This window comes from Myripristis murdjan, chromosome 21 (assembly GCF_902150065.1).
Source record: "Myripristis murdjan chromosome 21, fMyrMur1.1, whole genome shotgun sequence".
Classification (NCBI taxonomy): Eukaryota; Metazoa; Chordata; class Actinopteri; order Holocentriformes; family Holocentridae; genus Myripristis; species Myripristis murdjan.
Genome location: NC_044000.1, coordinates 7,175,675 through 7,203,519, shown reverse-complemented (window position 1 = coordinate 7,203,519; position 27,845 = coordinate 7,175,675). Strand labels below are relative to the sequence as shown.

Below are 27,845 nucleotides of genomic sequence, written 5' to 3'. Positions count from 1 at the left end.
AACATTCTTAAAAATAATTAATCCACTCAAATTTATAAAAATGGGTTAACTGTCCCTTTAACACACGAACAAGTCAGACTGAACTCAGACTAGAATTGATAAAAAAAAAAATATGTATATTTTTAAATCGTACAAAATTACAGGTACTTTAACATCTTTACTAGGCAGCCAACAAAAGAACATTAAAATAAATATTGTATTGCAAATGAACAGAGTCAAGTGGGGAAAAAACTTAACAGGACCTGAAGGGTACACTGAGTCCTTTTACAGAGTTAAATATTTACTCACATATGGATATGAATAAACATTTCTTGGAAAACCAGGCATGTATAGATGTAACAAATCAGATTTTCCACACACTGTGACTAAGATTTCAAGGAAGCCACAGCAAAACTAAGAACTGATGGCAAAAGAAGATCTCTCCCTCCTGGGTTGTTGACAAAAACTAAAGTCAAAAGACACGGTGCCTTTTACATTTTGATGTAAATGAGCTCATCCAACACATTCATTAAGAAAAGTATTGAATTAAATGATTGAAATACGTTTTGTTTCACAGTCCTGGATGGAAGAAACAACTTCAGTGAGGCTGTGTGCCTGTGGTGACCTGCACTGAGCCTGTGACATCTGGCTCCACTGAGGTTCACATTTGTCATTAGTGTGTGGGTGCAGCAGTGAGGGCAGAGGGTGAGGCAGCTACTCGGGGAGGAGGTCGTCTCCCAGCTCTTCATCAGCAAAGTCGTCATCCTCCTGCCACTTTCTGGCCGCACTCTTCGGCCTCTCCATCTGAGGCCCCAGTGGATCCACATAGGGTGCATCTACACACACAGGGAACGAGGGTTTAACTCACATAAACATGTGCTGATCTCCTGATGTCTTAGTTGTGTGAGAACACATGAACATGGCGATGATGTTTCATTGAACTGTAACAGTGTCCGCTCACCCAGCTCCCTCTGGCTGCTGGTTTCGTAGGGCTCATGGGAACTAGGAAGTGACCTGATCTTCGCACTCAACCGCTCGCCCCTGGTGCCGGTGCCCTGGCTGCTGTGGCCGCTGTCTGCACACACACACACACACACACACACACACACACACACACACACACACACACACACACACACACACACACACACACACACACACACACACACACAGAGATTTGAGACTGGCAAATCTATTATCCGGTCACTGTTTTCTGGAGGAGAGTCTGTTTCCCTCCACCCAATTTCAAGACATCAAAACCCAACAGTGCTGCTGCTTTTAGGAAAACTAATGTGGACGGCTTTATTACGGTGATGAAATACTGGAGTGAAGAAAGTTTGAAGTCTCTGAAAGTTCATTTTCATATCATAGTGGAATAAATGGAAACCAACAGCTGGATAAAAGGCAGGAAAAATGATGACATTGACAAGATGCTGAATCTCTGCCTCCTCATTCAGCTACGGACTGAAAGTGTAATGAACATGTTACAGTGTGTGTGTGTGTGTTCCAGCGCAGGCTCAGATGACAGGCTGGCAGGGCGGTCCAGCAAACTGAAGTGCAGACAGGCGATAACAGACAGCAACAGCCCACATCTGGCGGCCAGGTAGCCTTGGAGACGGTGGAAAAGCAGCGGTGGAAAGCAGAAAAACAGGAAGGAGACGGAGGCCTGATATTCCACTGTCCTTCACAGTCTCAAACATCTCCCTCAAGGCCTCGCTAACCTGGCAACAGGGAGATCTGCGCTGGAAAATGGTCTGCCTCCACTGAAGTACAGGGGATCGTGAAAATTGGTCCGTAATAGTTTCCACGATTTAAAGAAGTATGTAAAGATTTCAGTCCCCCATAGCTCAAAAGGCCTGTAATATATCTGAGGGGTGTGGGGGGTTGAAAGGGTTGTTAATCAATACCGATGACTCAGCTTTCTGGCTTTAAGAACTCCCTTTCCGATCCACACTCTTTGGAAAGCCTTTCGGCATAAAATGAGCGTGAGTAATTAAATGTGCTATGGCCAGCAGCAGATTTTAGACGATGTTGAGGCGGACATTTGCGTCTGCCATAGGTGTGAACTGAACTGACCATTTGACCCACTTTAAATTAAAGGGAGATGTAGGTTTGGACACACAAGAAAAAATTCTCAGCCTCACTGGTCCATCCTGCAGGCCTGCACACCGGTTCTCACACACACACACACACACACACACAGCACAGTGCTGCAAATATGCAAAGTTTACTGAAGAGGGAAAATTCTCAGGTGTATTCCAAGTTTCCTCAAATATCTGAATGCAGTTTGAACAAGCCCCCCCTCCCTCTCCCCTCTGTCGGAGCGTTCAGTGCAAACACTGGCAGAGCAGCCGGGGAGGCAGCCCCTGGCAGGGCGAGATCACAGCAGCTTGTCAGAGGATTTCTGGACTCATACGAGCAAGAAGCAGCTCCGAATTCACTCTCGCAACACTTTACAATGGTGTGATTCCATTGTGTGTTTCCCTACAGAACAATATTCTCTGCAGACAGTGACACTGACTTGGTGCATAATCAAACGTACACTTGTTTTAAGTAGAAGGGGGTTTGCATTTAAAGCAAAACTGGAATTTGAAGGACTGTTGGGTTGTATAGTTTCCTGGGTGTTGTATGAGTGCACAGGTTTCCCACTGATGAAAGGTCACATTTTAAAAAGGCTGAGAAACGATGCAGTTCTAGATAAAGCTGCCAAAGGGGTGATACTAAAATCGGAGTACTGGGAACCTCTAAGAGGAACTAGTAGGCTTGAAATGCAAGTGTGTTTAAAAATTTCACAAATATCCTTCACAGTCAGTTCTGCAGTGGAAACAGAAAAGAGCCAATCCCAGAACTTGACAGGTTCTGAAATCTCCCAGGTTGGTAAAAGTTCTGGGTTATCCTTTGTAGTGGAAAATTGATATTGATATTTGATTACTCACATTAAACAGGCGTAACATGAACAAAATGATCCCAAAGCTAAAATGAAAACAGCACTCTCCTGATGATGACAGGCTGAATTTGACCATGACATTACTATAAAAGAAAAAAGGTAGTAACTTCAAATGTCTTTTTTGGCAATCAACTTTGGTCAGGCGGAGGATGAGAAGATGAAACTCTCTTACCAAGTCAGCAAAATAACCCGTTTTCAAAGATACTTAGGCAAGTCCTTCGGCTGAGCAGCAACAACAAATCTTAAAGCCGTTTTTTTCTCAGTTTCACACTGAGCACTTTGCCTCTACTCTGTTTGGAATGGCATCAAATAAGATATGAATGAAATCAAACCAAATCTGTTTTTCCTCCAAACACGACCTACACTACTTACACTTCTTGACCCCCTGCAGCACTCCCATTTTTTAAACCTTATTTTTAGTGTTTACCCCAGTCCCTCATGTACAGGTTCAGAGGCATTACCTCATTAACCTACATGTTGCACTATTCTAGAGCTCTAATGTTACGTACCTTTCCTTGAGTCCAGCAGTGGACTGAGCTGTTTGGGCTCAGTGTGAGATACTAGGCAGCAGAGTGAGAGTTAACATGGTCAAAAGACAGACGAGGTATGGAAGGCGACAGAAACAGACTTCTAGAATTCTAGATATGGTTTAGGGGAAAATAAGATGTCGGATGTGTGCTGATAAGAGATCACGTTGTAGACTTTAAATAACAACCATCATCTCACCTGCTTTGATTTCCGTGTCTGAGGTGCCATAAGGAAGTAAGAAAAGGATTGAGGATTTAGTGTCTGACAATGTCTGAGCAGTGCTGACCTGCTCAGTAAGATGTGATACAAACTATTCAGGGAAATAAAGGAACTAACATGCCTGACAATACTGAGAGACTTCCAAGAATGTTTCTTCTGACATGTCCAGGTTCACTTCTGGCATTGGAAATTATGGGACATTGAAAGCAGACAAGTTTGAGACTTTCCTAATCTAATTCGTCAAGCCACTGGAGAGTAATGGACGTCTTGGCAGGGTGGAGCAGCAGACACTTTGGAGGGTGCCTGATATAACGTACACTACAGGACACTGCAGCCTTTCAGCTGCAGAGCAGAGAAAAAGCTGGGGATCATTAAAGCTTTTGGCAGCGCGTTAGTTCATCTGGATTGTCTTTGAAAATGAAATGCTGCAGATGAGCTAGCTTTCCAGAGTCTGCGCCAGTGTAGCATAGCCTATTTGTCCTTATTTGTTTTGGATCTGAATTGCAACAGAGCTATCTGACAAGTTTGTCTTTTCCAAAGATTGCCATCACCTCAGGGGCTCTGCCCAGAAATTTGCTATACAACGGTTGCAGCATAGGATGTGCACCGGTTTACGTTGATCCTATCAGTCCTTCATGTCATGAAGTATCTCTCAAATATTTAAATAATTGCAGTCTCTCACATTTTTTAACTGAGTAATCATGGCTGTCTGAAATTATTATGTCATGAGGAACATACTGAATATGAATAGCAACAAGGTCAGTCGGCAATACCAGTGAGACCAGAGGAAGGATTTAGATCTCTGATATGAGACTTTCAGTGCTGAAAACTATAGTGTCTCCCACTCACATCTGTCCTGTACTGATACAGCAGACTTTTCCAAACAAACCCTCTATCGCTAAAAAAACAGCCATCTACAGCACACTTCTACAGCTCTCTACTCAATCTGAAAGTATAAAGCGATACCCATAGTGTTGGTTTTCTTAGGAGGGGTGCGGGCGGGTGTGGAGGCACCCGCTGTCCACCAGCATGCCACGAAAAGCAGAGAGACAGATGGAGCACAGACAGAAGCAGTTGCATAATATCAACAAAAAAGACAGAAAAAGATGGTGATGATGATGATGATAATGGTAATGAATGGTCAAAGATCATTAGGGCCACATGTACAAATACATATGCAGTCATGGTGCTTTAGGGCATTTGATTTGATTTAATGTGGGTCGGTGTTGTCAGACACTGGGGTCTAAAACCCAAGAAAATGTGCAGTCATACATCTATCAGACAGGACACCAATGTTTTTCATTTTTCCAAAATTTTTCCAAAATGTTAAATTTTCAGACTTGTAAACATGGATAGTACAATAATTTTGCTGATCTATGTAGGCACTAGTGGAGACTGAGTGAAACTCACCACTACCAGCGCTGCCCTCTCTGCCTTCTTTCCGACCTCTGGCACTGCCCTCCCGCCCTGACTTCACCCTCTGCAGAGAGAGAGAGATGGAAGAGATGGATGTGAGGAAAAGAAAAACACAGCCAACAGATGAGGACAAAAATCATTACTCTGAATATAGTTTGCCTTTCAGTGCAAGAAAAGTGATGTCACCATCCACAGGAGTTGTGGATCAACCAGCCGGGTTTCTATGGTGCACAAACAAAGACACGTGCACTCTGCAGAAAACAGCAAAGAGATCAGGTTGAATCCTGCTGAATTCTTCCTCCCAAGCTGAGCCATGTGAGTGAACTGAAGACAAATGATCTGAGGCTGCATCTCTCTCAAGTCTCAAATCAATTCAATCAGCTTTAGTGGCATGAATGTTAGGTGGGCAGAATTCATGAAGCATCCCAATTCAGTGTAACACTCAGATGTAATTAACTCTTTTGTCCAATCAGTTACTTCAATAAACAGCTCCAGTGGACCATGAGCTGGACAAGGCTTTGTGATGTCTGCTGAACATGTAAATAAATCCAAGATCAAAAGAGATCTTTCCAGAGAGAACAGATTTCATTTAGCCTGTTTTTGAATTCCTCCGGCCAACTCAAATTCAAAATGCTTGCATGGGCTTATTTCTTTTTAGCATGTTGCAAAAGCAGATACAATGTTAAAACAAGACAGGACGATAATTAAAGTTATGACCTGTGATTCAACCTATATCCACTTTTATATTTGCTGTTCTAAAAATTCGGTGTCTGATAGCTCTTTAGGGAGAAAATTACCTGCAGCGGCACCAGCAGTTTGTTTGGAATAAACAGAAGAACTGAGGAATTAGCACAAACAGACGCTACGGCAGAACAGACAAGAAAAGTGCGCCACCTACAGAAACTCACACAACATCGACAGAAAATACAAGGCAAAAGATGTTTGATTGACAGGTGACCTCTAGGAATAGCAGAAATGCATCAAGCGCTGGGCACCAAAGATACATACAAAGTAATAAGAGGTGCTTGAGCTGCTGCTGATCTACTCTGTGATTCTGTGATGTAAGTATGAAGGTGGCTCTTGGGCAGTGCCACTTCAGCCTCTCAAAATGACAAATCTGTCATAATCCCACTAGCTGTTAAACATGCCTGTGTTGCCATTATGGCCTCCCTGCAGCCTCCTGCGGTAACTCCGGGTTACCCGAGATATGAATGCTTTTAAGATGCCTTTATTTCTACTCCTAAAATTAAGACTAAACTTAAGTCACTGAGAATTTTTGGGCACTTTGGCCCAATTTCCCACTCTGAGATGCCTGATATCTACAGGCCCAGGTCCTTCTGCAAGTAGAATCAGAGAATCAGTTTGGTTTTTCTTTTTTTTTTTTTCTAAAGCCATTCAGCTTGCAGACGTTTGGAAGTAATGAGTCAACTCTCTCTGGTTCCGTCTGTCTTGTTTCTTTCCCTGCCAGCCTCTGGTTCAGTGTGTCTCTCTGTGTCTCTCGCCTCTCAGTCCTCACTAAGCAGCATGGGCCTTCTGATCCAGCAGCATCTCTGGGCTGATTTAAGAGCAGCTGGTTGTGATTCGGTGAGATGTCATTCTCATCATTTGTTCTTGGCTCTGAGGAATGTCTCCGCAGGCCAAAGGCATACAGCTCTTGCTGTCCTGGATCAAGTCCTCCATATGAAAGGATGTTCTTCCACTTCTCAAAGCCCGGGACTCAGATGAAACATTTCGTTTCTGACACTTTACACCAAGGCTCATGGAAACATTGCTTTTCTTGTTTTGTGGGCAATCCACCAAAGTCTAACCGATCCTCATTTCAACTAACTTTCAATTTTGCATAGTGCACCTCCAAAGCTACATTAAATGATAGCACATGCATTTTTCCCAGTAAAATGATTCCTTGCAATGTGAGAGTGCTGACGCCCTCTTTCCACTATCCAATTTTCAGCCATCCTGTTGTTATTTCCTGGTTCGAGCTGTCTAAATTTCTGAATCAACCTGAAGATTATTATTTGAAGGGTTAACCGCGAACATGGGGCAAGCAGTGGTGATGTACCTGTTCTCTGATCTCTTTCATCTTCTCCACCTTCTTCAGCTTGGTGGCATATTCTTGGACTTCCTTTAGTCCCATGTCAGTGCATAGCCTCACCAGGAAACGCAGGCCTGAATACAGACACACACACACACGCATAATCATCCACATACAGAGTTTTACAATCCTTACATTGTTCAGAGGATTGCCAGCTGTCCATAGTCCTATCAAACAGGATGACTTACATTCTACATTTTCAGGGAACTTGCGGTGGATGTCTTTGTATGTTTCTAGAGCTTTCTGGTAGTTTCCTGTAAAGAAGAACAGTAGACATGATCAAGACATCTCACTTGAGTTGCTCATCGCTCACTAAAGACAGTCCATGCTAAGAGAATCCAGTATCACAGTTTCCAGTAACAAATTTGAAGACAACAGTGAGTCACATGTAATTTCACAACAGCTTTATTCCAGTATATTAACTTTTTTATTTTAATCACAATTTTGTCATTATACTTGAGCACTTGCAGAGTATTATCATGTATTTAAGACACAATTTCTGGTAATCTGAAATAAGGCCTTTAAGTAAAAAAGTGTCATTCTTACCACTTCTCCTGTAACAACTTGCCACCATTAGCTGCCACTTCACTTGGGTTGGCCTGAGGAATACAGCAGAAACTCATCAGCCAAAACAGTACAGTACAAACTGACTGCACACACACACACACACACACACACAGACCTGCAGTGCATATTCCTAGATATGAAGCTACAATACTGTACATTGAGTCCTTGTGCCACACTGAAAAAAAGCAAGGCAGGACAGAACAAATTGTCATGAATAGCAATGAATCATTTACACCACAAATATTCTTTGCATAAGTGGACATTTAACCAGCATGGTAATACAACTATTTAAGCTCTACTACTACTATTTTTGTAGCACATTTCTGAGGAAAATTCCAGTGGCTGTAAAATGACCATGTCAAACACATCAACAATCAATCAGCAGTAAGACAATATCCAGAGCACAGGTTAAAGAAAAAGGAGTTTTCTCAGAGTGCAGAGATACTACGTGCAAATCATATTTCCTCAGCTGAAAGGCCCTAATGGAAAAAAATGCACCGTTTGTTTTCAATATAAAGTTTGGAAGAGAAGAAATTCTTTGACTGCAGATCAAAGAATGGCTTCCGTACACAATGAGATAAAAGCTCCAAGTTGGAGCCTAGCCCTTTTTTATATTAAAAGTCACCAATAGACTTGATTCTGAATTCAGTTGAGAAACCATCTATAATGAAGTCTAATAAAATGATCTCTCTTGAGCTTCATTCAAAATAAAAACTAGTTCCAGATCAGAAAGGACCTTCTTCTTTAAGAATACTGAGTTTTGCAACAGTCAAAACAAGATGATAATACCATAAATCAGAATCAGAAAAGGGTAGAAACTGCATCATTTCAGAGATATTTCTCAGATAATAGAAACAAGATTTGTTAGGACTCAGAAATACCACCAAAATTCATTGAAGATGTATATAGTCGGGTAACATATCCTGAATTCAGAAAAGTTTCATTTGGTTAGCTGAAAATCACACTGTCATCATGTAAACGATGGGGACTGGTGGTTACTTACTGAATAAGTGTGGCTCTCTCAAAGTACTGAATGGCCTTCTCACAGAACTGGGTCTCGATGTAATAGGCCCCGAGCCACTCAATCACATCAATGTTGGAGGGGAAGTACCTGAAAGACTGAACAGCAGCACACAAAAAACAACAGCACTTAGATAACCCCATTCAATATGATGACACCTGGGGATATGGGGGGAAAAATGGATGTAGTATCGCAGTAGAATTTTTCACAACACTATTGATTCTCCACCTCTTGTATCGATATGTATTAATTATGCACTTCATTTTCATGTTATATACCCATGTATTGTAATACATATTGTATCCAGAGGTCCTTGCTAATACCAAGCTTTAATGATAATACCAGAGGAAGTTAAGAACAGGTCATTATGAACATCAATAATACCTCAGAGAGCCTTGATAGTTTGATGACAGGAAAACAGATGCTAAACACTCTGAAGTGTGCTACTGTACCTCATAGTAGTGCTGGAAAGCCTGGGACTTGTCCCCCTCACTGTCGTACAGCTCTCCCAGTTTGACCAGTACCTTTGGGTCGGTGGGCGTCACACTGATGAGCTTCATCAGCCACTCGATGGCCTGCTGGGGATCCTCCAGCAGCTCGTAGCTGGGACCAGGGAGTCAAGGACCAACACACACTCATACACAGATAAACAGAGAAACAGGCTTGGTGATGGAAAACTGTTCAGTGTTAAAGTACAATTTTACTTTAACAGAGTTAATCGAGACCTACATTGGTTTAGAGTCAAAATACGTTAAAGGCCAATTTCTGCAGGGTTCCTGGATCCACCAAAACTCCTGCTATGAAACATCCAGTCGGTTTTACTATGACACACACACACAAACACACACTCTTCATCCAAAAGATACAGGTCAGCCACCTGGTACATGACTTGGGCACTGTTCCTCAGAATGGCATGGAGCTTCAGGAAGCAGTCCAGAGCCTCCTCTAGACGATTTAGCTTCTTATAGGACAGACCTGAGGAAAACAGGGGTCAAAGCTGTCTGTCAGCTTGTGTAGCTTTCATTATCCATAGCCACTCTACTGCATTCTTACAGTCAAGCTTTTTACACTGGCCCCAGGGAATCCGCAATACCTGCTGCGACCAGACAGTACAAAAACAGTACAAATGAGCTTTAAGAGGACCTGCTCCTTAGATGAAAATCATTTTTTCATTTGGATTACTGGTTACAGAAGTTGACTGCTATTGACAATCTTTTTATTATTTGCTGAATGCAAAGGGTGAGCTATGTGAAGTGCTGTGCTTTGTTCTGACTTGAGGTAGTAGTCACAAGGTTAACATTTAGCCAGCATGAAACAAGAATGAATACCTCATCCAACAGCCTAAATTTGCTCTTTTTTAACATTTATGTCTCCAGTGTCCTCTAAGGCAACCACTGGATCCACTATGGTGTATTAGAAATGGCTGTTACCTAGGTTGTAGAGCGCCTCAGTGCACGAGGAATCGTTCCTAAAAGCTTCTTTATAGAATTCTGCTGCCTTCTCGTAGTCCTGCTTGACAAACACTGTGTTGCCCTTGTTGATGAGTGCTGCCGGGTTGTAGCGATCAGCGTTCATGGCTAGGTCTGCGTAACGGTCAGCCTGGTCGTAGTCATTCTCCTAGAAAGGGCCAAAGGTCAGAGAGGAGGAACCCAAAGGTAGTATAGGGTTGTAGTGAAAATGGCCACTCTGCTTCAGCCATCCTTCAACAGGAGGATCTAGCTGAATCCTTAGTAGCTGCAAGACTACTGCTCTGTTGCTGAGCCTGAGCTCTGAAAATTCCCTTATTCAGACAGAACTTTCTTTGAGGTTCTATTGCTAACCCATAAAGACTTGGGTTTTCCTTTTTAAGCCAGTGCTACACTTTCCATGTCCATGAGTATGCCAGGGTCCGCTGGAGTACACATGACATAAATCACTACTCAAGTCTGTGAGGGTCTGTGTGGACATGTCCTAAATTTGTGATGTTAGTAAGCAGACTGATTAACATTCCCTCAAACAGAGTAAGAAATTAGTTTGTGGTCTACTGGCTGGTTAGTAGTGCTGGGCGATATGACCAAAAATTCATATCACGGTATAAATTGCATCCCTCACGGTATATATCGCGGTATAAATGTTGCAGTGTAAAACTTATCCTGGAAGTGTTTCTAAATGGACCCTTAGACCCTTTGCAAGGCTAAATTGTTTTAAAAACAATAACAACAAAAAAAAACAAAGATATAATGTAATTTTTTGAGCATTTATTGTCCAAAGAACAAGAGAGGTACAGATTTAGAAGTACAAAAATTCTCACAAAAATAAAGTGAATATTGTAAACAGTTCTCTTGTGCAAAAAGTGTCACAGAACATTTGGTTTAATATTTAAAATTAGCTGCAAACATAAACACTGAACTTTGGTTCCTCTACTCCAAAGTGCAAAATTTTGGACTAGAGGACTTTGGGGGGTTACAACGGATCTTTTGTAGCACAGGGGAGATACGTTGCTCAAACACTCGGTATGTAGTATTATGAGTTGTAGAACATAATAAATTATCTTGCAGGAGTAGATGTTTACCAGTAAGCTTGACTCCAATAATTTAACAATATGTTAAATTATTATTTGTTTTAAAAATGCAAATTACTTATCAAACAGACCTAACAAATCAACTACCAATGAATGAGCAGGAGTATGCCTGTGATAAATGGTAAATGGACTGCATTTCTATAGCGCTTTTCTAGTCTACTGACCACTCAAAGCGCTTTACAATGTTTTTGCCTCACATTCACCCATTCACACACACATTCACACACTGATGGCAGAGGCTGCCATGCAAGGCGCCTAACTGTCCATCAGGAGCGGTGAGGGGTTCAGTGTCTTGCTCAAGGACACTTCGACACACTCTGGAGGAGCCGGGGATCGAACCGGGAACCCTCCGGTTACCGGACGACCGCTCTACCTCCTGAGCCACGCCGCCATATTCAACACAGATTGAATATGAAAAATAAGCCGAAGTGATACCTCTTCTCTAAATAGACAAGCTAAGCCAGTGTGCTGCTGTTAGCCAGTGAAACTACAGCAGAGTGGCACCTCTTCGCTTTGTTTCACAATCTATGTCAGTGCGCTGCTGTAGCCTGGAAAGTTTCTCTGCCTTTTGGCTCGTGTGGTGCCGGTAGATTCCGTTTTATTTGGCTAATTCCACGATTCCGTCCGCAATTCCGTGATCAATAAGTTGACGATACCACGGTAGAGCACAAATCTCTACCGTGGCTCAATTTATATCGTTTCTACCATCATACCGTGTATACCGCGCAGCACTACTGGTTGGTCACTTCCAAAATTTCACTTTTACCTATGACACCTATAAGAAAAAAAAAGTCTTAATATTCTTCCAACCCATAGTCTTCCTCAATCCATACAATAACTATAACTCAAAAGCTGCATGGAATCAACAGTTTTTAACCTTCAAGCTTTTTACAAGTCATGGTCTCTGACAAACACTGCTGTTGTAACTATGGTGACTAAAACAAAATTAGTGCAGTTCCTACTACTTCTGCTTCTACTAGTACTACTGCTGCTAGAACTAGCACTTCCACTGCTGCAGAATGACACCTTACCAGGGAGTAGAGGGCAGCGAGGTTGGTGGCTGCAGCGCTTTTCACTCTGCTGTCCTTCTTCTCAAAGGTCTTCAGAATTTGTACAGCCTGTTAAAAGACAAGGAGCAGACATCAGGATGACACTAGGCAGTGGCCTTATTTCAGTGTATTGAACTGTGCACAATAATACTGTATAAGTACTTACACTATAGGAGAGTACATGATTATTTCACCAAAGGTGTAACAAGGTTTCCTCCACAGTTTCATTTGTTAAATTCCATTTATTTTCCACATATCAATGTCTTGAACTGAATTGAAGTTTCTGGTATTCAGTATGATTTATTCTTATATCTTATCTCTGCCACTCTAGAGTTAAGATTATTCTTGGTGGAAAGAAATATCAGAATTTGTGAAATCAAGGATGTTTAAAACCATAGAAAATGTGTAGTGTTTTGCTTTTCCAAACCTTTTGTACAATTTGTTAACTTATGTACACCTGGAAATTATTTTACTTTAATTATTTTCCAGAATGTCTAGACCTGTGTAGGAAACCTGAACAAAACTGTGTAAATAATAATAATAAAAAAAAACTTAATTGCAAAATGAGATATTCACCAATTAAAAATTTTCATCATCTACACTGACAAAGTGATTACCGGCATGAAACAAAGACACTAAATATTGCTCCAATTATTTCCTATTTGAGAAACATCACTTACAAATTGTTAACATTTTACATCATGCAGCTTATAATACAGGGAAAGCGAGGACATGCTGATGAACAAACCACCATCACGTCAGTTCCTGTTTTTCCCTGTTTAGACTACAGCTGGACTGACACTGCATGCTATACCACCACTACACTCTGTGAGGAGTGAGTGTGACATACACATGTATCTTCACTGATCACACATGTCAGAAAATGATCAGCTGAATTGTGAAAGTTTATATGAAGAGATGCATTTTTTAAAGTTAATTTATCCAGGGAATGTTGGCTTTTTCAGCAACATAAAAGGTGAGGCATGCACGCTTGAAAAGTAGTGCTGGAGTCTAACGCCTCCATACCACAAAATAAGAAAAAATTTAAAAAAATAAAAAAATAAAACACAGACTAAATGCATATACAGAAACAGAAGGACACATACCTCGACCTTAGGCATGCGGACGGTGGGGAAACAAGAGGAAAACAAGAGAGAATGGAGGGAGTGAGAAGGGGAAAATTAGAGTCTGAAAAGCTGCACTGTTGAAGCAGCACCAGCAGGAGAAAACTGCCACACATGAACAACAACAAAGCCAGGCAACAGCTGCACAGAAATATCATGTTGCAAAAAAAAAAAAAGATGAGAAACAATAAACACAGCAAAACAAACACCAGATCCTCCAATGATGACACATGTATACATATATATGTATTTCTTAAATATCGATTTCTTATCCCGCACCATTTGAGAACATGAATGAGGATAAAATTACAGAAATTTTACCAGTATGATATTATAAAAACATGCACAATTATTCTGTGAGTGTGCAAAATCATCTCTTGTTCTGAAGCTTTCTTTAGATTCATTTTACACTCCAAATGGATATGGCAATGAAATGAAACCCCTTAAATGTATTTGTTTTTCACCATTCTAAACACATTATGTATGTGGGAGATTATTCTTTCAATTTTTAGCTTCAATATTAGCTTGACACTTTGTGGTAGAATGTGTTTTTTCATTTAAAAAAATGAGCATGTTCTCAAAAAGTGATTCCTCCATCACAGAGTGGGAACTTATAAGCAGCTTCCAGCCAAATGTTAGCCAATACTGGGTAGGTTAGTCTACTTTGCCAGCTAGCTTGGTAGGATACCAGCAATCATGTGGAGGGCCAATTGCAAAATGTGATCAACTAGTAAAATACTGAAAGTGGTTGGTGAAGTTTGAGATTCACCCACCACTGCTGCTTTGAGCTGCCACAGACCAAACAAGTCACATGCACACAGATTCCTAAAATAAACAGCATTACCCCTCAGCTGGTTTACCTGATTGAAGTCCTTCTGTCTGAGGTAGGTGATCGCTTTGTTGATCTCTAGATCATTGGCCAGTTCAACGTACTGAGAACTCTTCACCATTTCCACGCACCTAAAAAACAACCACACAAGAGATCTGTAAGTTATGGATGAGGAGAAAATATCGAAACTGCATTTTGATTTACCACTTCAGTGCTTTTCTTGTCGAGGTGGTCTTTATTTTGCAACCCACCCTCCATGCTCTTTTGCATTTTTGCAACTACAAACAATTTAGAAAATGAAAGAGGTGTTTAGATGTGAGGGAAATAAAACAACAAACCAGTCAAATCCGGCAGCAAAGGAAGGCTCGATGGCCGGAGCAATGAGTTTGGCTGCGGTCATGATGAACTTCTCCGCCAAGGCTTTTCTATGTATACAGAAGGGAATGGGTTGGGGATCAGCAAATCAACACATTCAATAATCAACAGGATAGAGAAAAGACACAGAGGTGTTGGCATTGGTAAAGAGAGAGTGCATCAGTGTTGTGAAATTTTTCTCACCTCTCTCGCTCCATCTGGTGAAGCTGGTCGTTCTTAATGGCCTCGATGACCATATTTGTGTGAGTGTCATCCTGAGAGAGATGGCAAAACCAAATAAGAACCAGGGGGCAGAATGTTGAGAGCTCTGAATTCATGGATCCCCAAACACTTCAGTGTAAAATACAGGTTACAGGTTGTACTGCCCCACAAAAGAAATGGCAGTTATTGGCTTCAGATCCGGTCAAAAATGAGATTTGGTCATTTTTTCAACAATAGCCAGATCATGAAACCTTTTATACCTGCTGTTCTTAGCACTCAGTGACGCTCAGTGAGCCCTTTCCTGGAAAAACTGCCTGGTACTCAGTAACTCACTGATGTCTTTTAAATGTTGCGTCTACACCTTAGCTCTCATATGACCAAGGTTCTTAATGACTATATGCTAAACCAATTACAATAAACAAATTCTTACATATTTATGTAATGCATCATTAACACCTGTTAATATCAAGCTTATGCACCAGAAAACTTCATATATGCAAGAAACTGCTTTATGATTTTGTCATATATCTTATAGGATGTAATCTAAGATATAGACATCTAGTAAATTTTCCCTTTCAATCCAGTGTAGCACGGTTTCAGCCTTGACATCTATAGCTATTTAGACCTCTTTTATACGTTAAATTAATGTCAAATTGTTCAGTGGGAAGCAATATGTTTCACATTTCTGGCTTGTTTATAAGAAAAAGAACTGGATAGTTTGCATAAGCAATCATAGCCACCATGGCTGAAAAGACAAAGAAAATAGTGCTACTGACACAAAAAACAAAAGAGCAGAAAACAAAAGAAACTGCAGCTAACCACTTTATTAAATCATATGTAGTGCATATTACATTGCATTTGATGTAACTTACATTGGATGGAATGTACTTGTCTTCCTCGGCGATGCCTAGAGGAACGCAGATGAGCTTCTGGAAGGCTTTCTTCATCCTCTCCTTGTCTCCAATGGCGTAGTAGCACAGGATAAGGTTGTAGCCCACCGTGAGGTTGGGGCTCTCGCTCATGATGTGCTCGAAGGAGGTGATGGCGTCCGAGTACTGGCCCATGCGGACAAAGACGACGCCGATGTTCTGCATGATCTTGATCCTCATCTCCTTGTGGGTGTTGGAGATTTGGTCCAGCGCCATGCGGTAGAACTTGATGGCTTTAGGGTAGTTCTTCTGTTTGAAATAGATGTTGGCCATGTTGACTTTCAACCGGCCTGGAGGCACAGAAGAGCAAAGGGAAAAAGCATCAGGCTAATCAGTCGATACAGAATTGTCTAATGCAGACCAACAAATCTTCCCTCAGTCTGTTGGAAAGCCATGGTGTGAATTCTACTAGCTTTTATTGCTCTATCAAATACAGGAATTTCCATTTGCTTGAATTTCTTTGCACAACTGCTTGAGTCCAGGATTTATAAGGACAGACACAGTTTGAACATGTTGGTAATGGAGTCTCATCATGACTTCTGCTCACCTGCGTTACTGAACATCTTGTTCTTCACAATGACCTGGTAGCTGTTCAGAGCCTCTGGGTACATGTCGTTATTCTCATACTGGTTGGCTAGGTTGAACAGAACCTGGACAGAACAGAAACATTCACACTTTCTTCATGATGGCAGCCATTCTAAACACATGGAGATGCAAGAACAGTTCAGCCATGTCCTACTGTTGTGTATCAAGACGCACATCACAAATAACAGATCTTTTTCTCAGCAGCCATTTTGACATGAAATAGCAGGGTAAAGACCGGCATTACTGACAATAATGAAGGTTCTGTTTACATCTAAGTAGCAGAGTCCATTCAGTGAGCGAGCATGAACAGCAGCAGGACCCTGACTGAATCCCTGAATGGAACTGAACCTTCATTGATGCCATTAGTAACAACTGTGTCTACCTGCTATTAATGAAAAAGTAGCTGCTGCAAAAAAATTCTGTTGTTCACAAGATTTTACCATCTTACCCACAAAATGTAGCTATATTAGAAACACCGGCAGATGCAAATAACATGGCAGCTAAACCAGTCTAAGCTGTTACTGAAAGGCAGCCTTTAAAACCAGATAAAGACAACACTTACAAACACACCATGATATCACAATATCCAAAATCCCAGATGATATCTAGTCTTAAAATATTGACCCGACTCTAAGATGTAAGCTTAATATAAAAAACTTGCCGGGTCACCACCTGGGGGCCAGTTTCAGACCATGTCTAGTGTGTGCCAGGCTTTAGGTATTCAGTCACAGTTAGGGAAACCAGAATCTAATTTCATCTATCATCTGCGGAGTGAGCCCCAATAGTTGAGTGGTTAAGTCCAGAGCCAAACGTTCTTCTCAATTTTGTTCTTCAGTTAAAAATATCGTGATCTATCATAACTGGTTATCTTAAAATATATTGCATTTCACAGAATCGCTTTTATCGTGAAACCATTGTTATCATGATACTGTCGTTATTGGGGGTAAAATATTGTGATATATGATAAATACTGTGATAGCACAGTATTATCACAATAGAATCGCATTGCCAGTTACCCATGGCTAATTAGCAAAGCACTGGAAACGTGACCTTGCATTACAGGACATTTTGTTGTGTGGTGGTGTATTTTTCTTGTTCCAGTGGATAAGTGGCCAAGCATGAAACAACATGGCAGCCAGTGAACGTGTGGCTGCAGAAAACTGTCACTGCCCTAAAGAGGCCTGGAGATTTACTTACAGAGTAAGTGAGGTCCAAGTTGATGTGGTCAGCACTGCCAGATTGTTCCCTCTGTCTCACCAGCGCTCTCTCCTTCCTCCCTGCTTCTTTGGCTTTTTCCAGAGCCTAAAGTTACACACACACACACACACACACACACACACACACACACACACACACACACACACACACACACACACACACACATAGACATGAGTATTCATATAAAGACATACATGCACATGTTAGATGTTTATTGCTGCTTTAATTTTGGTGTCAGGATGGAAAGGCAGGGAGCCCTTGCTACAAAAACACCCCCCTCAAAATGGACACATTTTGCACATTTCAAAGTTTTCCTCCGCCTATTCAGTTGTGGTTATTATGACTACTATTATTCCCAAACAGTATGTCAGTGAACATCTGTCTGACCAGCTGTGAGGCTCCCAGGCTGTGTGCCATGCAGCTCTCTTCTATCAGGTCGTTCACTTTCTTCTCCATGATCTTGATCTTCTCATCAAGCCTGCAGGAAGACAGATGCTTAAAAGATGCTTCATTATACCGAGCTTTTTGGACAGCGGTTACAAATGGCTGCATTTTGGAAGAGTGACAAGCACCTGTCTCTTTCTGATTAAAATGTACAGCAGAGAGAAGTAAAATTTCACAGCTTGTGACACATAATGACGAAACCACAACATACTTGAAAAAAATCAGCATTATTAAGTGGTCGTTTTTCAGTCTGTAAGAGGTGAGGAAGCTGTCTAGATACTATCGATTTTGAAATGTTGAAAATTATGATCAGGATTCATCTGGTTTACCAATGGCATTATTTATCAGTTTGCAACTAAAAAAAAAAGTTCAATGTGAGCTTCACGCTGCTCAATTTTATCTGTATTATATGGTCTTGTTAGTTAATACAAAAACTTTGATATAGTAATTATCATGATATGCATTTTTCAGACAAATTTCAATAGTTGCAATGCAACAACACATATCATGACACATCAAAAGTCACTTTTTCAAGCAATTTGGCTATTGACTAAGTTTCTTTTTTCACCTAAAGGAGTTGATACTCCACATTAAGTCAATTTAGTTTTTAATTGGAATGTTTATTGTCAGAGGGTTTAAAATGGGTTAACACTGATCTCTGATGATGCAGGAAAAATCTTGAAAGAAACACTGAAATAAAGGAGCCAAATAGTTTGGCTCCTTTGGGCAGGTGGGCTGGGCAGGTGACTCACGTATCCTCGTTCTTGGCTTCCAGTGGAGGTGCGGGGCCTTTGGACTGGCCCAAGGGGTCAAAGGTGGAGCCTGAAATCACACACGTCATGTACTGAAAGGCTGATACTGTCTTTAATCTCTAAAGATCCATGAAAAGATCCGTGAAAAGAGCTTTTTTTTTTCTTGTTATTTTTCTTTTATTCATCATGCACTGGATTGCGTTATACTGTGTGCTTAGTGCCAGCATTTTTTTAAATGTCTGCGTGTGTGTGTGTTTTCATTTTGTGTGTCCTGTGTATGAAATGTATTTACAGCTGTGTTTGTGCTTGTTAAAAGTGGTAATAAAATTGTGCTTGTTAAAAAAAAGGCAATAAAAAGAAAAAAGAGAAGGACTATTTTATTCAGGGTTTATGGTTGTTCAAGATTAGGAAACTTAATTAGGACCAGAGCCACTGAAAAATAACTTTACTCTAGAACTGAGCGGTGGTTGCACAGGTATAACATTTCCCTCATAACAGTGGCACAGTGAGGTGCCCTACGTCTTAAAAATCAGCAGTGACCACAAACCACAAACTATTTATCAACATCCGTGTAGTCAGGATTCATGGTTAAAATGACATTCCTTGCCTGTCGCTGCTCAAGAAGACTCACCTCGGGTCAAGGAAGAGGTGTAACCTGCCGCTCTGACTGCAGTCATTGGCCTGGCTGTTCCATCCTGGTTCATTCAAAAAGAAAAACATAACATCTTACATATTATACATATTATACATTATATTGACAGCTCAGCTTATATAATTTCCACAAGTTTTCCACTTTTTACATGGAATGGGACAAGGTTGCTATTAAAAAGTTACACAATCTGCACAACATGTGACTGTTGGCAGCTGCAACAGGAAAATGTTGGTATTGGTATCAGCCTTGAAAAATATAGCAGTGGAACTAGTTACTGATGGATCACTATCAACTGGTACACAATCCAAATGCAGTAGTCATACAAATGTTTATGTCCTTTATAAACAGTGGGTCATGCTTGGTTCCCAGGTCAGAGGTCAGAGGTCAGAGGTCAAATGTCAATGACAAAAATCATAAAGGAGGTAAAAATGCTCTCACCTGTATAGCTCCAGTCATGGGTCTGCCCATTGAAGAGGCCATAGGGACCCTGGACTGCAAGATGCAACAGTTACAAGATTACAAAAGCAATGCATTATAGTTTGATTATATTTTGGTGACCATACCCAAAGTGAAAAATGATCCATTAATGAGGCTTGTCAAACAGCTATTACCATTCACCTTGTGTTTATTCAAGCAAGTCCCAATTTGAAACAGTTTGGGTTGCAAAGCACTGACATTTTGTTTGAACGCACGGTCAACAGTCTTACCGTCCCGCCAAATCTGTTGTCTTCCTCACAAAGTCACATACCGTGCACACACTACACAAAAACACACTGATTACTGATAATGTGTGTGTGTTTTAAGGTGGTTTTTAGACAGACAACCTTAAGGCCATTTCAAAAGGGCATCACTTTCATCTTTTTCTATGCTTGTTTTTAATTCCTGATTAAACCCCTATGATCAAAACTCACATGCTTACTATCTTATGCTGCACAGCCACTCACAATATCTCCATTAAATACTAAAAACAAGTGTTTGGTAGATATTTATGACAGATGACACAGCGAAGCTTTTGCATGATACTTGCATGTGTGATTGCGAGCAAAAATGTCTTATGCTTAAAACTGACTACAGCTGTAGATGACCAACAGCAAGCAGTAGACAGTTGTTCAGTATTTCTGCACTTACTCCAAAGGAAGTGCCCAGAGGACGTGCTCCGACGGCAGTGCCAGGAAACTTGGCAGTCATCTGGAAAATAAAGCACATGACTCAGATTCATGAATCCCAATTTTTTTACAACAATTTTAATCACTGAATCAACTATAAGTAATGATATCAGTACCATATCAAACTAGACAACCTAGAGAAGCTGTTGCTAACAGGTACATCATGCTGGGTTGTTGGAAAAGAGACTAAATACCACTCCAAACTTAGGCAAAATGAGCCCCTTGACCTCTGACCTCCAGATATCTGAAAGAAAATAACTTCTATGAGCACCCATGGCTCTCCCCTTTGCAGACACGCCCACCTTATACTACTCCCATGCAGTTTGGGCCACAAACCCTGCAGTTGTTTGCATGCAGCACAACTTGACTGGAAAGCTGAGACTCTTGTGAATTCAATGAGCGCCATTTGATTCATGTGTAATGATGTTTAAAAATTACAAAAAAAAAAAAAAAAAATAGAAATCAGAATAGATCGCAATATTGAATCACAGTACTTGTAGAATCACAATACGTATCAAATCAGCACCAAAATATCATGATAGTATCGGACTGAGAGAAACATATCCTCCCAACTCTAATCATCAGTGAAGGTTATCTGACATCATACACACACACACACACACACACACACACACACACACACACACACACACACACACACTGTGGGTATACAATGGGGACTCACGGGGGGTCTTCTCCCATGACTGGTCCTCACTGCTTGCTGGAAGCCCGCATCATTGTCAAGGTCCTTTAGAAATCAATCAAAAATGAGGCTAGTTATTAATCAGATTTTATATTTCATTGGTCAAAAAGACATGGCAACAGCAGAGGCCAGCCATACATTTCACTCATTTAACAGTAGACTACCGTGCCAACACGAGACACTGAAGGTAAAATTAAATGAAACAACAAAATAAAGATATCGCCAACTTATCATCGTGTTGCAATAGCGTTTAGCGTTACCAGCTAAGAGTCAGACCTAGCGATAACTGGACTTACCCTACAACTGTTAAAATAACTTACCTCTGAGTCAAACGTTGGGTTGTAGTCATTATACCCCGAGTAAAGATCATCCTCCTCTTCGGCCAGATGCACATTCTCCATGTCTGTTTGTCCCGGTGAAGCCGTTTGACAAACCGCTCCTGGAGGGAACGGTAATTAGCCAGCTAGCTGCTTTAGCTTACCTGAAGGATTGTTGTCGTTTCAGGTTTTCTATCCCACAATGCAAAGCGGTATAGGCGGGATAGTTCCGTTTTGAAACTTGTGATTGGATAGCGACTCGCCCATCATCAGTTTTCAGCAACGCAATTGGTCAAAGCGGATTTCATCCGTTGCTAGGAAACGAGTGGATTGCGCTTGGTCTATTCCCATTTAGTGTCCAGTCGGGTCACTTCACTCTCCTCTATTAGTGCAGGGTTTCTACTTTGTTAATTATTAAGTCCAAACCTCAACAAGCAGCCTCTGGCAGTCAATATAGCCTGAAACGTGAACTCGTATTGTCACAGTACTGCTTGGACCTTTTACGACGCCGTACATCACGCCCGTCCGCAGCAGCGTGACTTTAAAGGGGAGGCGCAACTTCACAGCACTACAGCTTTTTATATGAAATATTGTAATCTGAGGTGAAAGTGTTAAAATGAGCTCCTCCGACAAGAAGATCATCACTATAGTTGGCAGGTGAGTATCCTGACAAGGTGGTTGCCTTCTGTATAAATATAATTTTGAGCTAACTCAGTCCTGACTGATGCCTGGGGCGGTATCATGAGGGATTGATTGTATAATCGTGATTAAAAACCGTGACCCGAGATGTTGACATGACTGTTGTTTCTCAGAATATGTTATTTTGTTTATTTCTATACCGTTTTCACTCCGTATAATGATGTGACATGTCCACCTAATTCTCAGTTGTGGCTATTGCGGGACAAGGCCTACTGAGTTCACTTTTTTACATTTTAAAAGTTGTTTTCCTGTTATTGAAGTCCTCTTGTTATGATCAAGTCAAAGCTGGTTCTCATTGCTATTTCTCTACCATCATGCTGTGAGGCTGTCTGTATTAAATGAGTATTAGAGCCATCAGTTGTTGTCCTGCATGGTTTACATTTTAACCTGTTATTCTGTACTCTGTTCATGATTACTACACACTTATATAATATATAATATGATAAGCTTTGCTGTCGTCTGAGGTGAGCTCTCAGATTTCCAGCATATGGCTTGTAAGGGGACAAATCTGCAAGAAAGTGAATATTATGAATGTTATGAACGAGTGTTGAGGTTGACACTGCCTCGTGCATCCACCTGCCAACATGCTCACTAACATACAGCAATGATCAGTGTCCCTCTGCCGCAACCCCAGCTTGCATTGTTCCTGCATAATTACTGAAAGATCTGACCTCTCCCCTCCATGTGGAGGGTATGAGTTGCTCATTTGGAAATGTGTATCTTACAGTGGCTTGATAGGCCGCTCCTGGGCCATGGTGTTTGCCAGTGGAGGCTACACAGTGAAGATCTATGACAACCAGCCAGGACAGGCTGCCAAGGCCATCACAGAGATCAGGTCAGTGCCACTGCACAGTGCTGCACCTGCTTTGTCAGTGGTGAAGGAGAAACCATCAGTTAGTTACTTCCATGTACTTTGTGTAGTTGAAGGTATACAGAGGAACACACACTACACTTTAATGGCATTTAGAATATATCCACCTGTCGACTGATTACCACTGAAATATATACTGTAGAGAATGGCAGCGCCACAATATCAAATTTTCACTACATGATTATCGTGGCCAAAAGAATTCACAATGGCAATATTATCATGATATCTGTGGAAAAATTTAGGATAAAAATGCTGTCAGTCAAATTCATCTTTAACTTTGTTTATTGTGTATCTTGTCTCTTTCTCTGAAAATGAATTACACTCAAAATACAAGCATATTATTTATATAATATTGATATATATTCACCCCTTGTAGAGCCATATTATATTAATCTCAGGATACCAGTGTATCTACTCTTCTTCTGCTCTCCATCCAAAAATCTAGTGGAACCTTAATTTATCAGGCTTTTATTTGCAAAAAGAGATTAGCCTCCTTCTCAGCTTGAATAAATCTTATGACATATATCAATAATATAGAGATAGGGCCAACGGTGGCAAAGACACAGTTTCTGATAATATGAATCTGTGCTTCCTTCACCAGACATTAGCATGCTCTTACAGCACCAGAGTTGTTTGTGTGTGTGTGTGTGTGTGTGTGTGTGTGTGTGTGTGTGTGTGTGTGTGTGTGTGTGTGTGTGTGTGTGTGTGTGTATGTATGCAAGCCTTTAAGTTAGTAGTACTGCAAAATATGAGAGGAACATTAACATGACCTCCAAGCTGCCCTCTGTGCTCTGATGATTCATAAGGTCCCTGACTGAAATACAACCTGTTCCTCCTTGGACGTCTCCACACTGAAGGCACATGAGCAGCAGATTCCTCTGACTGCAGGGACACATGGACAAGCACACACTAGGGCTTCAGCACTCACCAGCAGCCTAGTCATGGCTAGTTAAACATTGCTCTGCGATGATTAAGGGCTTTAGGGGAAAAGCTTAGTGGCTTAGCTTAGTGTTATTACTATTAAGTAACATTAGTACTATATTAAACACACACTAATTGTTTAAGATGAAATTCTATCTATTCTAATTATATCAATCTATATCTATGTCTACAGCTAAGTTTTGATTTTCATTTGAGTGCATTTGGGTTCAAGTCAAGTGACATTCCACATAGCTTCACCTGTTCACCTGCTTTTAGTGTGAATTTTTTTTTCTCTTTGTCTTTAAAAATCTCCTTAGAACCCTATAATCACACCTTTATTTTCACATGTAATCTGAATCTATGACAGTTATTGCAACACTGAAAAAAGAATTATCTGCAGTATTAGCAGGATAAATCCATAACTACTATTACTACTACCACTGTTACCACTGCTACAGCTGCTACTATTGCTATTACTACTATTGCTATGGCCATTTCTACTGTTACAACTCATACAACATCTTCTGCCACGACTACCAGCACTACTGCCACCACTACTAGCCTGCACTGCCACAACTACATCTGGTACTCCTGCTGTTGCCGCCACTAGAATCTACTGCTGAGCCTCTAGTAGGTTCAGACGCCCATAAATAACAGTAGGGGGCGTCTCAGTGCTGTTCCTGCCGTCTCTCTTTGCTGTGATTTCCTGCTGAGCAAGGTCTGAAGGCTTTCCCTCTCATCCCCACCCTCAGTTTGAATCAAAAGGCTTCATCTTATTTGTATTTGTGTTATGTAGTAATGTTTTACCTAAATCACTTTGACAGCTAAAATGAGTTATGTCATCTCTGCTTGGATCGCTGACTGATCTGATAGCGACCTAAATAGTTCTTAATCGTAAACATGAAAGGAGGCACTCAGGTAAGTGCTGCTTTTTGGCTGGCAAACCCACTGGACTGCATTCAGTCTAACCACGCTTCCGCTAGAGATGTGTCCTCAACATCCCTGGTTCCTTTTGCCTGTCTTTTCGCATCAGAAATCAGTAAGTCCTTTGACATAAAAAGATCGATGTCACATATTACACATAACAGTTAGCACACACGCATCACTGCCTCTGTGTGTTTTAATATGAATCTAACGGTCTCCTTGTTGCTCAGGAAGCAGCTGGGGGAGCTGGAGGAGGCCCACATGCTGAGAGGAGAGCTGAACACCGCCCAGCAGCTGGCCCTGCTCAGCAGCCACGAGGACCTGGCTCAGGCTCTCGAGGGAGCTTTCTTTATCCAGGTGACAAACAATGATAGTACATACCTCTGCCTCTGTTTGCCCCCCGTGATAATATCAAGCACATGGGACAATGACATCCATCCATTTATTTCTTAGGAAACTTTGGAACCGTATAGGATATGAATTGTTTCCCAGACTTTTGATTAGATTTAGACCCAACTTTTAAAAATTATTTGATGAATTATCCCTGGTGGATACCCTACAACCCTACAACTCAATTTGTCAGTTTGGTCAGTTTGCTGTTTTTTTTTTTGTTTGTTTGTTTCATATATTCCATGTCACATGAGACATCAATTTTTTTTTTTTTTTTTCAGAGTTTGATGCTATTCACATTCCGCCTCCAGCCATTTATTCAGCGGCTGAATAATATTTATAGGGGCTGTATTTCAGCCCCTATAAATAGTCTCTGATCATCAGTATTACATATTTATATACGCACAGCTTTAATGTATGTTTCAGGTTGCTTTACTAGTGTTAAATATTTTAAATTATTATCATTATTTCTAATGGCTGAAATACATGCGTTGCAACACAGCTCCTGCAGCAGAAAGTCCATTAAAATCAACTGAAATTGCTGCAGTGGCCTCACACTGCAGAGCTCTCTTTTTGCACAGTTGGTGTATTTTTTTTCCTCTACACAGCCCTTCAGCATGGAAAAACATGGCCACACACGCAACACAGACACAGTTAGTGTGGCAGGAAAAAAAAAAATGAACATTTAGATGATGTGTTCTAATGCCCCTCAGTAATAGTCAGGTAACATAACAACCTTCCATGTAACCAAGAGGTAAGAAACAAATTGGATGATAAATAGTTGTTTTTAGGGTATTTTATGGCTGATTTAAGACACGGGTCAAACCCGACCCTTTAACATAAGAGATAGTAACAGTAGTCACAGGAATCCCATTGTTACCCTCTGAAGAACTACTATTGGATTTGTTTTTCAAATCAATTAAGAAAGACTGTCCACACAGTTATTTGCTAGTGAACAGATTGGATTTGTGTGTCCTGACATGACCGACCTATCTGTGCGGGTTGCTATGGTAACGTCGTAAGCATCAGTAACGACATGCACTGATGACACAGCTTTCCAACGCGGAGACATGAGAAACGTACAGAGGCCTCTCCCCAAAGTGCCAGCAGATAGTTTATCTCAGTGCCTGTTGTTCTCTGTGTTGTCCTCAGCTCTGCGAGTTGCAGCTCAGCCGCTCTGATGCACCTCCTCCTCTCTGGATTTGACGTTTTTGCTGTGTGTTGCATTGCAATTGATGAAAAAGACAGTTTGAAATCCAATTTGAGCAGCCAGATCATCCGGAATGAGACACATCTGTAGAAATCCGATTGGAACTGCATTTCAAACCACCTCCAAATGTAGTTGCAAAAATTGCATTTCGTATGTTTTTTTTAGCTTTGCAGACTTTGTACAATCAATCTGGATACAGTCTGGTTATGCCAAATAAACAGATTCATGCTGGCAGTCTGAACAAGGTCTAAATGTCCCTCAAGTGCTTGTTCTTTCAACAAAGGGCAAAAGGAAGCTGTTATGACATGTGTCACCTTGCTGTTGAAACCATTACAGGGCATTTTAACACCAAATCACTCAGCTTGTCTTTGTCACACTAAGCACACAAGCACATACTCTCACAGTACACGGGCTTATCTTGTCTTTGTCATGCTTACACAGACACACAATACCCAAAGTAAAGCAGGAGGTCAAGTTTTTAAGGTAAGAAAAGGTCTTACATTCCGCCCTGAACTTGGCATAAACACACAACAGCGTTCCTCATCTCTGTGGGAAGATAGGACGTCAGGGTCGGGTGACAGTCAGCCCGAGGGAGGAGGCATCACACAACATAAATCAATACAGCGTATCAAGTCTGAGCTAATAGGTAACAATGGAAGGCTTATGAGACACAGGGAAACAGTTGGTAGAAATATGCAGAGTTATCAGTGCCAGGGTTCCTGATAGTGACAAGTTTAACATGTGCTCACCCAGTTTCCTGTTTTTGTTAATCAGTGCTGGTTTTCTGTTGTGTAGCACTTTCCAAAACAGAAGAACTCCACTTGTTTCAGTGATTCCGCAACATACTAACTCAGGTGGTGACTCGTAAAGTTACACCGGCACGCTTGGTAAAAGGGCAGCAGGACTTCACATGAAGGAACATACCAGCGATGTTAGAATATACCCATCATTTCTCACTGCAATCAGTATTGTTCATATTTAACCCGACACCAACATAAGAGGTGAACCAGCTGTTTCCCTCTAAGAGGAGACAAGGTAACAGGGTCTTTTCTCCTGTAAATGAGATGCCAGCCATTTTAGAAATGCACATTGATTAATGGTTTCAAAAAAAAAATCACTAGAGAACCTTTTGATTTGATGTATTTCTTGTTGAAACA

General features: G+C 41.0%; 2 protein-coding genes across 7 annotated transcripts in view; one reads left to right on the top strand and one right to left on the bottom strand.

The window, feature by feature from the left end:
• Positions 1 to 98: 98 nt before the first annotated feature.
• Positions 99 to 21,857, bottom strand: ift88 (intraflagellar transport 88 homolog). 5 transcript variants are annotated; one of them, XR_003930247.1, is made up of 29 exons: positions 21,677 to 21,857; positions 21,339 to 21,401; positions 20,616 to 20,675; positions 19,926 to 19,979; positions 19,467 to 19,530; positions 18,836 to 18,905; positions 18,027 to 18,117; positions 17,619 to 17,723; positions 16,384 to 16,486; positions 15,780 to 16,126; positions 14,890 to 14,960; positions 14,670 to 14,756; positions 14,363 to 14,462; positions 13,485 to 13,490; positions 12,361 to 12,447; positions 10,200 to 10,386; positions 9,636 to 9,744; positions 9,222 to 9,372; positions 8,752 to 8,867; positions 7,728 to 7,780; positions 7,370 to 7,435; positions 7,149 to 7,255; positions 5,084 to 5,153; positions 4,640 to 4,690; positions 3,795 to 3,850; positions 3,653 to 3,670; positions 3,436 to 3,486; positions 941 to 1,054; positions 99 to 815 (listed from the first exon to the last, which is right to left on the bottom strand). XR_003930247.1 is itself a non-coding variant. In XM_030080057.1 (29 exons), exons 1-29 carry the CDS (start codon positions 21,755 to 21,757, stop codon positions 694 to 696), a joined length of 2,664 nt encoding a protein of 887 aa, XP_029935917.1. In that variant the 5' UTR covers positions 21,758 to 21,856; the 3' UTR covers positions 99 to 693. The 5 variants fall into 5 exon arrangements, 4 of the variants coding, with proteins under 4 accessions (XP_029935917.1, XP_029935918.1, XP_029935919.1 ...); XM_030080057.1 differs by having other exon boundaries at positions 3,791 to 3,850; positions 21,677 to 21,856; XM_030080058.1 differs by lacking the exon at positions 3,795 to 3,850 and having other exon boundaries at positions 21,677 to 21,856.
• Positions 21,858 to 22,011: 154 nt separating this feature from the next.
• The window catches only part of cryl1 (crystallin, lambda 1), a 37,336-nt gene continuing 31,502 nt past the window's right edge, over positions 22,012 to 27,845 (top strand). For both annotated transcript variants that reach the window (XR_003930248.1, XM_030080061.1), the window contains exons 1-3: positions 22,012 to 22,330; positions 23,100 to 23,207; positions 25,319 to 25,445. Coding sequence is in view for 1 of the 2 variants with exons in the window: in XM_030080061.1 (XP_029935921.1) it covers positions 22,290 to 22,330; positions 23,100 to 23,207; positions 25,319 to 25,445 (276 nt within the window). In the remaining variant the exon portion in view is untranslated. The remainder of the gene's footprint in view (positions 22,331 to 23,099; positions 23,208 to 25,318; positions 25,446 to 27,845) is intronic.